A 14,816-nucleotide genomic window follows, 5' to 3' on the forward strand; every position below is an offset into this window, starting at 1 on the left:
CTCTGTGACTGATTCATGTTCGTATATGGCTTTAACAAAAACGTTCTCAAATATTTCCAGTCTGTGAATGAAGTGTGAACTGTACTCTTAACCTCAAATAAAGGTGTATGTGTGGGTTGAAGTTGTCTGCTTGTATTCAGATGCTGATTTGTGTGCATTTTGTATGCAGATGACGTAGTTCTAGTCTCCAAAACAGAAACGAACTGGTGCCAGGAATTTAACATAAACACGTGTGGATAAAACAAAAGCTGCCGCATGCCAAACATGCAATCACAGCATATTTTTTTGGCTGTTGGGGTGCCTCATTATTGAAGTTGGGTCTGATCTTGTTTTGAATGTTTGTTTCCTCCAAACACTGATCTGTCCATGAACCCTGGCCAACCGACAGGAGTCACAACAAGGACGCCATCGCTCACTGGCTTCTCACCTGTCATCACCGCCAATTATGTTGGAAAATTGAACGTGGGTGTGCAAGTGTTCCTGATATGTTGCAATATGTGTGAGCAGTGCTTTGGAAAATATAAGTAAATCTACATCAGTCTTTGCTAAAACGTGTGATTGCTTTGTTCTCCTTTGACTACAGGTGCAGATACAATATACTGACACTATAGGGCAGCTGCTGTCTTCGTGTTGACATCTAGATATGATTTGGGAGTTGGTAAATATGTACATTCAGTTATACCACAAAATAATCCAAATTTTCTTCAGTGCTTGTTGTTTTCTCTGTAAAATAAGGGTGTATATTACATTTAAAGTAAGTTACTGTTCCATAGATGCATAGATTTAAAATGGTTTTGTGCACTCATAAATTAAGGCTAATCAATTCTATAGAAAGGTAGGCCAGTTATTCTGTGTTTCCATTCAGTCTCTCGCCCTAAAACACAGTGTGTATTCTTGAAGGCTTTTTGAACGTGTTTTTCAACTTTAATAATACTTAGGCAATCTGAAACCTGCATATCCATGTTTACTATAGTAGTCTTCTTCTTCCCTCCCTTTTCCTATTTATTGCTACCAACTCTTGGTTGTGCTGCATCCTTGTGCATGTGCATCCTATTGCACATGCATGAGATACAAGCAGAAAAGAAACTTGCAGAAAAGCAAAACATGTTCCATAGTGCTATTAGTGGGCAGAAGCTCCAACAGTACCTTAAAACATGGTGCCAGCCATTTCACCAAAAACGAAAATCATGCCTTCAGTTTCAGGTATCAAAATCTAAATTCCAGATGTGAGCTGGCTTAGTTTCAGCCTGTGGTATTGCTATTGTCACTGAAACAAGCTGACAGACTTGAAGCAATCAATTAGTTATTAGTACAAGAGGTGATTAGCAGCCAATGAGATCATCAGTAACCAATGGATGTTGTATCACATGGCTGAGTGAGAGAGTCAAGGCAAGTCAAGTATGTTGTTAAAAGTGTTAGTAATGTTGATACTCATTTATTCAGCCATCTGAGCTTACTGTCTGACAAAGTTATTTTGGGAAGAAAGAAAGGAATCCATTTTTTTCTTTAATATGTACCAGCATTTGCCTTAAACTAGACAGAGTATCCATAAATCGTTCTGTCTGCTGTGACTTCAAATCCAGTATTTACAGCATATTCAGGCTCCAGAGGCAACCAAGCAGAGCTCAGCCTCTTCTTTTATTTTACAGTTTTTTAACCTCCTGTAAGTTTGTTGCAGTGGGAAAGGGACACTGTACCCAGAGATGTCTGCAAAGTGTTTTATCACAGGTGTGGGTGGATCTCGGGCACATCTACAAGCAGATGATGAGAAACAGGAACACAAAAGGTATGTACCTTCTCCCCATAGCCCCGGTCCTTTGTCATCATTTCCCTCAGTGTCTGCAGTACTTTGATGCACAGACGCTCCTCATTCTCCTCCAGAAGCTGCTTGGTGTGTTTGATCAGTCTGGTCAGGACCAAAGAAAGAAAAGTGAGGACAAAGAAATGAATTGATGACAGCTGCCATTACCCAACCACCTTACTGCACCGATGAACACACCACAACTTCTGAGAAAGCCACACGTCATTTTGGCTGATTTTCATCATACAGTGACCTTCTTTCAGACAAAACAACAGATCTGGAGGACCCTGCCCCGATGGGACGGTTGACACACCTTTCCACAAAATACTGAACTCAGCTCTACATGTTCCACCATGTTCCTTCTAATTCAAAGTGAGCTCTTATCAGGCGCAACAAAACACTGTAATAGCACATCAATGTCCATACTTTTATTTATGTTCAACAATGTTTATTATATTTAATGCATTCTTTTCATTATTATTTATTTTATATATTTTCCAGATGATCTCACATTATATGATCTTATATATTTTTACTTCATTTGTTGTTGATTGGAATTCTACTGTATAAGTTACTTTATTCTTCTTTTTTTTTTTTTTTCACATCGCACTGCAAATTGGTTTGAGAAGTCAGCAGGCTTTCTGGGGCACCAATAGCAAGATGCATGCAAAACAGAAATGCATTTGCACCCTCAGCAGTTTTTCTGAGGCCATCACATCCTGTGTTAAACAGGCAAATTAAAATTGTGGGTCAAATTCTAACCAGAAACACATATCTAAACAATGGATCAGTGAAGGGTACAAAAGTTCCATGACGCTACTCATATCATGCACATCTGAGTCAACTCCTTCTTATCTCAAGCTGCTGTATCTCCAAATTGATTTTATCCAGCGTAAAAAAATACAGATGCATAACACCACTAAATACAAGGATTTCAGTATACATAAGAGGTACAGCCAATAGTCTATAAACTAGTAACTGCTCTCTATGTCATGGACAAACCAAAATAATTTGGTAGTTGGAAATTTGTATTACTTTGATATGAATCCTCCACTTTCACATTTCTTGCGAGCTTCCGTGTTCTCGGGGAAGAGCAGCTCTGGACGATGGAGGACATCCACCAGCACTGAGAGCTCAGCTTGGACCAGCGGCCTCAGACGGTCTTCCAGTGCAGACACTATGTCCTACAACACAGCACAGTGACAGACAACCAGAGCTTAGACATGACCAGAACCTGTGGTTTTACTACAAAAGACTACAAAACTGAGATGCCGAATGAAACTGCATGCCTAAATATTTATTGATCCTCAACTTTTTATCTAGAATATAAATTAACCAACTTATCATCACATCACCACAAACACTTGATCTCAACGTACTCACTGTGAAAGAACAGCCCTAATGCAGATTTTATGAATTATTCATGACATAACACCTATATATAACAAGGGAAACTAAATCTACTAAAAGCTCACGGTTTGGTATATATATATATATATATTAAAGTAGCTAATATTTCTGAGAGTTAATTGCATCATCAAGAGATTCATTATCTTGTCTGTTGTCCAGAGTTTCAGTCTCTGTCTCTCAGAATCTCTGCACATGCATCCAGATCACTTAATTTATTCAAGGAATCCAGCGGCAAAGAACCTCAAAATATTGGCCAGATGGCCTCATAAATCAGTGCAAAAGAAACAGAAGGTGACATATCGAGCACATTACACCATACACATTTGCTTTGTGTGAGCAAAGCACGACCACATCTCACTTCTCTTTATACTTCCTGTCACGCCTGGAGATGACTTGTGTGAAAATATGCAAATACGTGAAGTTGCATCATGAGGACTTCTGGTCTGGTGGTGATTAAAACACAGCGTGGGCTGTCTACTGAGTGGTTAAACAAAAAAGCTACAAGGAAATGGAACAGAAAAAACATAACAGACGATGAGTAGTGTTGAAGAACACATTCTGAGAAACGCCTTTCCTTAAGCAAAGTGAAAGTAAGAAAATGGGTGAGGTACCGCTTTGGGAACCACATTAGTCTGGGAATGGGCTGATGAACCACCCACAACAATTTTGGGAAACAACAACAATCTGATGACTTAAGATGGACTTGGAACTGGAATTGTTCAACTGAACCTCTGGGTTTCCCGTGTAAGTTCAGATAACAATCGAACTGGACCAGACAGCGATTCACATTTCCACGGAGGACTGAGTCACGCATTACAAGAAAATAGGGTGCAACAACTTGGCATATGACCCAGGAAACTTTTTCCACAGAAACTGTAATACAAGTAGAAACCACAGTTTTTTCCAAAAAGAATTGCACCACTTTTGCGTATCAAAAATTAATTACACTGCACAAAAAATAATGAAACATATAAACATCAGGCAAATACTGATGATTGGTGATTCATCTCACCAAGGGAGACAAAACAAGTAAAAAAAATGAGAAAAGCTGCACGTACACCCAGCGGCAGTTTACTTATGTCTTCATACTCCTCTGAGCCAGACTGACTGTGGCACAGATGACCATAATACTATTACTGAGTGAACGTGATGTCCTGTGCCACTCTGCCATCAGATGCATCTCTCTCACTTTGTGTACTATTTCCTGTTCTCTGCCAGAAACTGTTCTGGTTCATGCACAGATGCCAGAGAGATATATGTAGACATAGAAGTAAATACATTGCAAAGAATATTTTAATTATAGTCACAATTGCTTTTCAAAAATTGTTGTTGTTTTATTTAACCAATGCTTTTACTTTTTTATTTTGCATTATTTTTGTTTTGTTTTGTTTTGGTCATCCTACCACCTTCCCGCTTGAGTGACCAGTGTTAGATGAGACGACTGGTTAAATTATCAGAAAAAACAAAATAAATGAGAAAAAAGAATTAAACATTGAAATTGTAAGAAAAACATCACGGTATGTCTTACTACTGACCTGAAGCCTCTCAATGATGTTTCTGTAGTCTTTGGAGGTAGTCAAGCCAGAGTCTCGTCTGGAAGTGTTTTTAGCAGATAGTCTCCAGCTGAGGATGCTCTTCTGCACAACATTATTGGACTTGACAAACAAGTTGTTCACTTGACTGTCCAAATCCACTGGGATGGCAATAGCTCTGCTCTTAGCTGGAGAGACGCAAGAATGTAGATATTTCAATTTAACGCCTTTATCGTGTGCCTCACTGCCCTTTCTGATACGATAACAGAGACCAGAGGTTGGTGTTAGCCCAGTATCTTACCAACGTCTGAGAGTACTTTAATGCAAGCCTCAACAGAGGCCTTCTGAACAGGGTTGAGCCAGTTACAGTGGTATACCCTGAACACTCCCTGAAGCAGCTGTACAAACACTGGCTGACGGGTCTGTAAGATGGAGAGACAGCAGAAGATAAGGAAAACTGAAAACACATGAACAGTTTAATAACCTATTAAGTCACAATTGTGTTGCCTGATTAGGGAATCAGGGAGCGGAGTTACTGAACTTTTCACCAAATTTGTGCTAGAGACGTGAGGATACTAAAGGTGTCTGCAGCTTTGGGTCCTGCTTATGATCATGTGCAGTCCCAACACATCACACCAAACCAGTGTTTAACATGAAGTACAACTGAGTTCTACCACCGTGATAAAAGATTAATCTACCAGCAAGCCACAGCCCTAGATTACAATAAATACCTCAGTTATCTTTCCAAGAATGGCCGCCTGTTGCAAGAGAAAAAGGGGCGTGATGTAATCATGTATTGGTAAACCTCAGTCAGCAGAATTCTCAGAATTCCGGCTAACATGGGAAAAAAAATCAACAGTTTCTACTGTGGCTAATAAAACAACTCCACCTAAAAATAAGAGGGCAGCTGTGTAAAGTACTACACCACAAAATTACTGTACGAGGGTTTTGGCAGTCTATAGAGGGTATTGGTCATAGTTCACTGGGAAAGTCGTGGGCTACAGGACAGCACTACCATCAAGGTCTGAGAAACGGAGTGGCCACACTGCGTGAGTACATCATCTGCAGCATGTCCCGGTAAAACCTTGTGCAACACACCCACAGATCTGGGAACAACAGAGTCTGTGTACTGACTAAGCTATGAAAACGTGAAAACCCACACAGTGAAGATACTTTCTGAGTGTGGCGATAAGCACCCAAGGGTTGGGAAACAAAATGCGGGTGAAAGTCACCATTACTTACATATATATGGCGTGCAATCTATGCAGGGGAAACAATCATATTTTACAGTATACAAATACAGTATGTGTGTGTGTGTGTGTGTGTGTGTGTGTGTGTGTAGATGAGCAGGTTTTCACTCTGCCAAATGACAACTGTAAGACTGCATGGAATTATTTCAAATGCTATACTCCACAGTCCAGATTACCTGCAGGCTTGTGCTCTGGTCAGAGAAAGGAGAGCTAAAGAAACATGTGACAATGCTCATGACTGTCTCAGTTACATAACGCTCCAGCGTGGTATCCGCATGCTTCCTGTCACTGGTGTTGTTGCACACCTAGGCAAGGACAGAAAAGATATTAGCATGACGCACAGCCACTGGATCACACTTCCTGCGCGTGGGCAACAGGTAAGACGCTGCATGCTGTTTTGCCATAATCACCCAAACCCATAATATAATAATATAATATAAAGCAGCAATTTCTGTCTAACTAGCCTGTTGTCAGTCTCACTTTGAGATGTCAAATACGTTGTGGCTTACCCTACAAATGTCCACCAGAAAGTTCTCGAACAGCTTCCACATATGGTTGGACGTATAAATCTCTTTCATCTCAACCTCTGTGTCGACATAGCAGTGGTTCAGGAAGTTGATATAAGCAATCTTCACCTGTTAGGATCCAAACAAACAAACTTAATAAAGCACATTTATCAGCATTGGACTGATTCTCCTGGGACAACAACTCACTTTCAAACACCCATTTCAAATATACACATATCAAGTTTGTTTGACCGCACAAAGAGTGTGAAAGCCAAACAATACACATATCAGCCAAAAATAAATAAATGAACTCATTATTCACACCTCAGGGATGCAGTCTTCATGGGTGACAACTCGTACAATATCATCCAGGGGCAGCAGGGAGTTACACTTTATCTCAGTGTAGACGTTCTTGCCCTCAGTGCAGACAGCCAGCAGTTCCACCAGGTGGATGTGGTACATGAGAGGGCTGTTTTCATCCATGCGGTCCCGTTCTGAGCGCATCATCTGGACGAGGGTCTGGAAGGAAGCGCGATCGTTGTAGAAGACCAGGACGTCCTCGCCTGAGTTCACCATCTGAGTTTTGGAAAGTCACATTAGAGAATTCAGTCTTACCAAAACATCTGTCAGTTACCCTCACTGTCATGTATACAGTCAGTTGGTATCCCCAGTCATTTTAATATACTGACAACGCCCCTGCCTTTCTCATTTATTTTGAATCACTGACTCCACTGTAGCAGGCATTAGTAGCATTCTTTCGTCTGTTGTAAAGACCACAGAACTGACCTCAGCCATGACAATGTCCTGACATTTCTTGATGAACTTGTTCTCAGCCTTTACAATAGTCTGCAGGAACTTGAGATACTGAACATGTCGACCATGAGTCTCGGTACAGTGGACAAAGTGCTGAACCACTCGGTCGTTGATTTCACTGCACAGCTGGAAGTTATTCATGAAGATGTGCTGCATGGTGACGGCCTCTAGGATCTGACAGAGTTGGATAAAGGGGGCACAAAAAGGACAGTCGGTGAAAGTGAATAATGGCGGGTGAATTTCAGATTTTTTGTTTAGAAACCAAACCTCAGAAGAAAACTTGAGATGCCTGTGTTTACTACTCACCCCCGGGTTAAGAAACAAGTTGATGTGCTTGTGGAGCAGAGCCTGATTCTGCTGATTTCCAGCACAGAAATTCTGCAGGAACTCGTGGGCCAGTTTCATGATCTCCTGCATTCGGACATCCTCGCCCTGAAGCGTATAACAAAGTATCAGACGTCGTTTGTTATTTACATTACATTAACAGGTAACTGAAATGCATAAAAGCTATGCAAAGGGTTTCGAGTTTAATATATATAATTTTTTGGCACCTTCTCATAGGGGATCTGTAGGAGCTCCAGCACCACACTGTGAGCTCCCATGTTCCTCAGTAACCTTTGCTGCTGTTTCTTACTCTTCTTCCCTGAACTTCCTTCCTGGACACACAGCTTACTGAGACGCAGCAGGATCTGAACACAGACAACAGGATGATTTCAATCACAGGCGACAAATTACAAACATGAAAATGCAAGTTCCAAATACTAATGACTACTAATTTTACCTCTTTCACAACCCTGTAGTTGTAACTGCTGGTGCTTTCCATCTTCTTGTCTGAACCAGGTGAGTCTCCCTGTAAATCAAGGAGCAGCAGTAAGAAGTGGAACCAATTTACTACATGACTGAGACTGATACAATCTATATTGAGGCCAATTGGCCTTTTAATGAAATTCTCTTCTTTATCAGTTTCGACAAATGTGTTACGTTTCAAGTTTTCATACAATGTACCTTCTTTTTGCTGTCAGACTCTGAAGGTCCATCTCCATCCATGCCATCTTCTCCTTGCCTCTTATAAACCCACAGTTCAGACTTCTCCACAATGGAACGCAGCTGGTCCAGATCTGACTTGATCTGCTTATAGTTATCCACATCCTGACTGGTCACGAGCAGCTGGACCTAAATTTCAGTGAAGCGTATAGATTTGCATCAACTTGAACTTAATCACAGAGATCTTCATGTTATATAATAATCAGTTTTGGACTTGTGAAGTTATTAGAGCTAATGTTTGCATGGTTGTATATCAAAATAAAGTATTAACAAGGGGTAATGCCTACTTGTTTGAAGGCCATGAGGACCTCCTGTCTCTGGCTGAAGTGTCTGAAGAGCAGATGAAGCGCTCCAGACACAAGGGGAGGGTAATCATGCATGGTCAGGTGCAGCAGGACCCTTAGGAAGATACGACCTCCGTGGTCATCCAAGTCTAGTGGAGTGTTCTCCTCACTGAAAGTTATTGGAGTAGAAATTACACAAACCTTATCTTGCTTTATCTTGTTTCAGAGAAGCTTAGGAAAGGCTGCTAAACTCTGGATTACCTTCCTCCAAAAATCCCCTCCGCCTGTTCTTCTATGTTCTCAAAGTCAAGATTTCCTAGAGTTATTAAAAAATAATGATAATCAGAATCAATATTTCAAAGAAATAATTTTCCACATTTACAAAACAAAAATAATTAGAATGCATGAATTTTAATAGGCCACAGCAGACATTATGACTTGTCAGAGCAGGGAAAGCAAAGGCAAAATTAATTTTGTTAACACAGTTCCATCAAATGTCCCGGTAACCTTGACAGAGAGCCAGCGGGCACAGTGCCTGGACCCTAAAAGTAGCTCACCTAAATGGAGTGGAGTTGTTTGTTATTAATTACACCTGTGCTTTTATTGCTACGACAAGCCACAATGTCCGCCGTAAGAAGGTCAGTCGAGTGGCATCATACCTGGCATCTGACCTGTGACATTATTAATTCCATTCTGAGTGGAAGTGTTGTCAGCTTGGGGGTTGTTCTCGTCAAACTCACGTTTGAAAATACAAAGTAGGCAGGAGATCCTGTAGTCCAGTCGTACATTTAAAATGAACTAAAAGAAAGGAGAAAAAATTACAATATAATTAATCAAAGTACAAAAGAAATTATCTCCCATTTCCAGGATTTGGTGCTTTCACTATAACTGAATCCTGACATGTAGGTGTGTTCAGGTCCAGGCTCTCCTCCAACACTTTAATCTGAAGGCTGATTTGACCATCTACAGTTGAGTTCCAATAACCTCCTGTTACCAAAACAAGGAAATTCTCTGCACCGTCACAGCCACACCGTTCAACAAAAACTCAGAAGTTGAACCGGTTTCCTCATTAATGTCTTAAGATTGGACTGACGGGGACCAGACTGTTAAAGGACAGTCTGTAAATGACAACAAATGCATTACAATTGCACAAAAAAATCTAAACGGATGATTTCCTGTTTGGTTTAGGTCATGACTACAGGAGACTTTTATTAACATTGTTGGGGAGTTACGTGTTTCCTGATGTCCTACCTGTAGAATCTCAATGACTTTGAGTTTCGTATCCATGACCATGATGTCCTCTCTCTCTGGTTCAGTCTGTGTTTTAACTGCATCTCCTTCTGGCTGATGAGTTGGTGTGGTGGGCAACAAGCCACCTCCTCTCAGCACTACCTGGGTCATCAACTCCCCAACTCCATGAATGGACTTCATCACATTACTGCCAGCTAAAGTACACACAGAAACAGAGCAACGACAACAATAAAATCTGCAGAAATGGTGTTAAATGATCACCATGGTTTTCACTTTAGATACAAGAGGCAACAGTGAATTAACCATTAAAAATATATTTGAATACTTACATTTGACTAACAAGAAAAGGAAAGGAAAACATCTTCCCTGATGTACAGTCAAATGGGTTAAAAAGATGGATGATTACCTCTGTTTTCCTCTCCCTTCTCCATCTTGTTGATTGGGTAAATGGTGCTGACATGGACACAGTCTAAAATGTTCAGTAAAATCTTGGTCAGTCTGAGAAGGTCGCTAAAGTTGTAGAAACCAAAGTATATGAGGTTCCTTGCCAGGTTCACTACCTGTGACAAGAAAAAGCAGAACCATGATTTACAATTTAATTAAACACATCTTCAGCTGACACTCATCCGCTCACACCATACACAAATTGACATTACCTCAAAGGTAAGCTTGTTTTTTTCCTTGTCTGAGAAGGGGATGTTCTGTGACACCACCTCTCTCAGGTAGTTCTCCACAAAGTCCATTGTGAGGCAGAACCGCTCTTTGATCTCATCTCTGGTGGTTCCATCGTTGTCGTAGCTGGATAGTGAGAGGAGAACCACATCTAAGGAATGCTGTGAGATCTTTGGAATAGCAATACTAGTCAATGAAGAATTCATGAGACAAACTCACTCATCAATAGCAATCTTAGAGGGAATCTCAGACCAAAGACGGGCATATTTGACAGGTGTGACCTGCTCCTGAGGGTCACGGTCCACATGCATGTGCAGCATTAGGCGGCAAAAAGATGCCCGCAAGTCATAGGGCAAGTCCTCATCAGACATACAGCGCAGGATCAAATCCACATCCAGCTGCCCAGAGATCTTGTTTATGGCCAGGTACTGACGGTCCAAACACATCCGGGCAAAGAGATTCAGCTGACACCTGTGGAGAAATATTATGGGAGTTTGTAGTTGTAGTAGTGTTGTTTGTATTAGAATGGAGTCGTCATACTCAGTATCCTTGACTGTTACTTTGTGTACACCTGTTTGGTGTTATTGTTTTTAAAAACGTGTTGAGCAGTTGGGATTCTATTGCACCAGATTACCTTAGATTAATGTTAAAATCAATCTAACAGGTATTTTTTAACAAAGACATCTCACCTGTAGTAACTGACCACCTCCAGGTCCTCCTTCTGGCCCTCCTTTGCATCCTGGGCCAACTCCCGGATGCTCTTACTCCGGATCTCCTTGCAATTGTCTTTCCAGAAAAGCCAGACCTCTTCTTCATCCTCAGCCTCCACTGGACTCTCTCCATTTGACACTGACTCAATCTCAAACCTTGACAGGACCAATCTGTTGAACATCATAAATAGCATTTTTGATAGCTGATAGTGCTTTTTTAAGTTATGCAAAAAAATCTAAAAGCAAGGAGGTAAAAATTAGATGCTAACTTGGTTTCGATGAGGATATCAGCATTGCTAGGGTCCAGTACTGCGTTGCAGATGAGCTCTTGTGTCACAGGGATGGACTTTTGCATGGACACACAGAGATCTGAGAGGTAGTCCAGAAACCTGGAGATGGATGACAGCACATTTTTTATCTATTTTACAGCTGCTGGGGGAGATAAGAGATACGCATGGTCAACTTCAGATTAGATCAGAAGTACACAAAGTTAAAATCTGAATGCGTTGCTTTGCTTCCACTCTCTCAGTACTATAGCAGTTCAAACTGTGAGGGCCGCCTTTGTCCAGACTTCTGGATCAGCCCGATTCACATATCACTGACAGCACCTGACAGGACTTTAACACAACACAAACTCACACTGTCGGCAAATTACCTTCAGTGCCAAGGTCATGCACAAACAGTTTCAGTCATATTCCTCTGCACATATTTAAATACATTTACATAAATTTACGTTCCTTAGTAGCTGTTGTACAAACAAATCTGACCAGAACTGGCCACAGCCACTCCTTGTATGCCAGCTTATGATACAAGCCAGGGTCTGTCCCACCCAGTGGGCCTCACCTTGGCTCGCGGTTCTTCCTCACTAAAGTAACAAAAGTGTCTATCTCAGCAGCAGTGATATGTTTCTCAAGCAGCTTCCGGTTGTTGTGGAGCAGAGCCGTTATTGTGTCTTCTGCCAGCACATCATATCCTATCTGCTTCTGCATGAAGCGGAATTGTTTGGCTATGTATTCCTGTGATGAGAAGGAAGGGGCGGGATGAATATTGTGAAGAAAAAAAGGTCTTGGTGACAGGGGCCAAAGTGGAGTTGCTGTGTCCACCTACCTGGTTCTTTCTGTAATCCTGCTGAGAATGACGTAACACTCTGTAGCAAAGCCTGCAAATATGTCTAAAAGGAGCATGGCGCTGGTCTCCCAGCTCCTCCAGTCGAAGCATGGGACCATCGCCGCTGTCCGTGAAAGGGGCTTGGAGAAGTTTGAAAATCTGAAAAGGAAATTGGGAATTTTAATACCCAAAATGTAGTTAACCTTTAAATCAGTGGAATTACAATCTCTCTGGTTGAAGACCAACCTGCTTCAGGATATTCTGCTCTCTCATGAGTTTCTGTCTTTCTCGGTTGGGTTTGTTAACCATGATCTCCAAAACATCCTGCCCACTGTTAGGGATGTCCACCACAAAGAAAACTAGATCTTCCAGGAGTTTGGTCACAAACCTGAAGCGTATATATATACATGCAAGTGTCAAATGCAACAATTGCAAACTGCATTAAAACAACAGCATTATAATGTTGTATTTAAAGTATGTCATTTTTTCCCTTCATACCTCCTTTCGTTTTGTGTAATGGTACCCTTTTCAAGTTTGCCGGCGATGGACGCCAACACTTTACTCGCATCATTGGCAAAGTCTAAATCACGAACTTCTGCTGGAGGCACTGGTACAATGGCAAAGGCCTCCTTGTCCTCTTTTACTGGTGATGTTCCAATCTGGAAGAGTCATTTGTTTTTAGTTTCTGTTCAGCAAACATCAGCCGTGCTATACATACTGATAAAGCCACCAGCTGCTCACCCGTAACATAACAGGTTTTTCCTCCTCTTTGTCAATGGGGTTGTTGGTGCTGTGAACCCACGTGTTGGTGCACAAGTGTCTTAACCTCACGTAGGAGCTCCTAGAAATAACAGAAAAAACGAGATGATTAAAAAATAAATAAATAAAAAAGCTGCAGGGCACAGGACATAGTGTCATAACGCTTATTATCCAACCAGAAAGATTCACAAATTATTGCTTTCTGTTTTTATTTATATTGTTTTTCTTCACAGGGTTGTTTCAGCACCATTTTCACCTGTGGCAAACTAATCATAACACATATTTAAGAAAGTTTAAAATTCTCATTAAGACAGCTACCTCCATGGCAGGACTGGACCATACTGGACTTCTTGAGACCACTGTGCATCGCATATTCAAGAAATTTACACATCACATTCATTCTCCACATGAAAAACTTCTCATTTTATAGAGACATCATGAGCTCTCCCTCTGAAGCCACCCTGATTCATGTTCTCAGGAAAAAACCTTTTGTTTTTATTGATCCTTTGGCCTTTTCCCAAGCACCACACTCAGAACAAATTAGTGAGAAAGTACTAGGGGAGGAAAACTTAACCAAACAAACAAGCAGTTATACAGTAATATGTATTTTGAATCTTTGATCAGAACAATTGTTTTACAGCCAGGGACATTTGTTGCATGTCATAACCTCGTTCTCTATTCTCATCATGTTTGTGTCTGCATGCCTGCTGTGAGCAATTTATTAAACACAAAATACAAAAAACTTTCTACAATGCTGCTTTGTTAAAATCTCCAGTCAGACAATAGCATCCATTTAGAGCTACTGCTCTTCAAACAGTTAAAATGACTGTGTACGTTTCCATCTAAGATCACCTGTGTTTGTGCGTGTGTAGGTGTGAGAGTGTGCGTGGGTCTTAAATATCTGCAGCTGCAAGCCTTGACAGGATCAACTGTATTTATAGAGACATACAGTGAGAGTGATGACATGACACGATGCCTGCTTGTTTCCATCTAGTGGTTTAAACTGACTTACTAGTAACCGACTGCTTAACCTTTGCTTGATACTTCAACTACAATATGTTAAATATCCCATTTACATACAGGGGAAGAGGGGGGGGGGTGTTATTATGAAACAGTCCAACACTTCACCACCATTTCCTAATGTCTCACCCATGATGATAAAATGATTATAAATCGACGCCTCTCTGAAATGGTGCCAACAACAATGATGGTGAGCAGCACAAAGGTTTATAGAACACTGCATTACAGGCATGACGCAGAAGTAAGCCAGTGTGCGTGTGTGTATATACTATATATCTTTGCTACTCAGAAGAAACAAAAAAGCGAAGAACTTAAACAAACCTCCACAGCAAGGAAGAGATTGTTTACAATGTGTGCGGCATTACGGATTAGCCAGCAGTGACCTGTACAGTATCGTGTCTCCTCCATTAAGCTCTAAACCTTCACACATAGTAAAGTCTGAGCCAACTACGTCTTTCATGCCCGCTGCACGTGTGTAAGAAGAGGTGTGTGTGTGTGTGTGTGTGTGAGTCTGTCAGGCCTGCAGCACAGACAGCAGTCTGTAGTCATATTCTTGGCAGGCGTTACGTAAACGCCTACTGAAGCTAACAGGCTTACCTTTGTGTACCGGTTCTTTCAGGCATTAATTAGTCCCCTGGCTAAAGTTTGAGCGACAGG

At 41.2% G+C, this 14,816-nt stretch overlaps 1 protein-coding gene across 14 annotated transcripts in view; it reads right to left on the reverse strand.

Annotated features, from left to right (window-relative positions):
- The window catches only part of itpr1b (inositol 1,4,5-trisphosphate receptor, type 1b), an 80,855-nt gene that overhangs the window by 45,613 nt on the left and 20,426 nt on the right, over window positions 1–14,816 (reverse strand). For 12 of the 14 annotated variants that reach the window (XM_046384735.1, XM_046384723.1, XM_046384726.1 and 9 more), the window contains exons 14-39: window positions 13,122–13,221; window positions 12,879–13,039; window positions 12,627–12,768; window positions 12,381–12,539; window positions 12,117–12,289; window positions 11,543–11,662; window positions 11,253–11,444; window positions 10,783–11,034; window positions 10,548–10,689; window positions 10,298–10,451; window positions 9,892–10,085; window positions 9,300–9,438; window positions 8,902–8,956; window positions 8,644–8,809; window positions 8,318–8,485; window positions 8,094–8,162; window positions 7,864–8,001; window positions 7,619–7,744; window positions 7,286–7,486; window positions 6,824–7,075; window positions 6,503–6,628; window positions 6,170–6,298; window positions 5,045–5,165; window positions 4,747–4,931; window positions 2,837–2,985; window positions 1,795–1,906 (exon numbers count right to left, since the gene is read on the reverse strand). In XM_046384735.1, the coding sequence (XP_046240691.1) occupies window positions 1,795–1,906; window positions 2,837–2,985; window positions 4,747–4,931; window positions 5,045–5,165; window positions 6,170–6,298; window positions 6,503–6,628; window positions 6,824–7,075; window positions 7,286–7,486; window positions 7,619–7,744; window positions 7,864–8,001; window positions 8,094–8,162; window positions 8,318–8,485; window positions 8,644–8,809; window positions 8,902–8,956; window positions 9,300–9,438; window positions 9,892–10,085; window positions 10,298–10,451; window positions 10,548–10,689; window positions 10,783–11,034; window positions 11,253–11,444; window positions 11,543–11,662; window positions 12,117–12,289; window positions 12,381–12,539; window positions 12,627–12,768; window positions 12,879–13,039; window positions 13,122–13,221 (3,925 nt within the window). Of the gene's footprint in view, window positions 1–1,794; window positions 1,907–2,836; window positions 2,986–4,746; window positions 4,932–5,044; window positions 5,166–5,474; window positions 5,502–6,169; window positions 6,299–6,502; window positions 6,629–6,823; window positions 7,076–7,285; window positions 7,487–7,618; window positions 7,745–7,863; window positions 8,002–8,093; window positions 8,163–8,317; window positions 8,486–8,643; window positions 8,810–8,901; window positions 8,957–9,299; window positions 9,439–9,891; window positions 10,086–10,297; window positions 10,452–10,547; window positions 10,690–10,782; window positions 11,035–11,252; window positions 11,445–11,542; window positions 11,663–12,116; window positions 12,290–12,380; window positions 12,540–12,626; window positions 12,769–12,878; window positions 13,040–13,121; window positions 13,222–14,816 lie in introns of all 14 variants that reach the window. The other 2 variants (XM_046384734.1, XM_046384733.1) reach the window with 2 other exon arrangements.

This window comes from Scatophagus argus, chromosome 3 (genome assembly GCF_020382885.2).
Source record: "Scatophagus argus isolate fScaArg1 chromosome 3, fScaArg1.pri, whole genome shotgun sequence".
NCBI lineage: Eukaryota > Metazoa > Chordata > Actinopteri > Scatophagidae > Scatophagus > Scatophagus argus.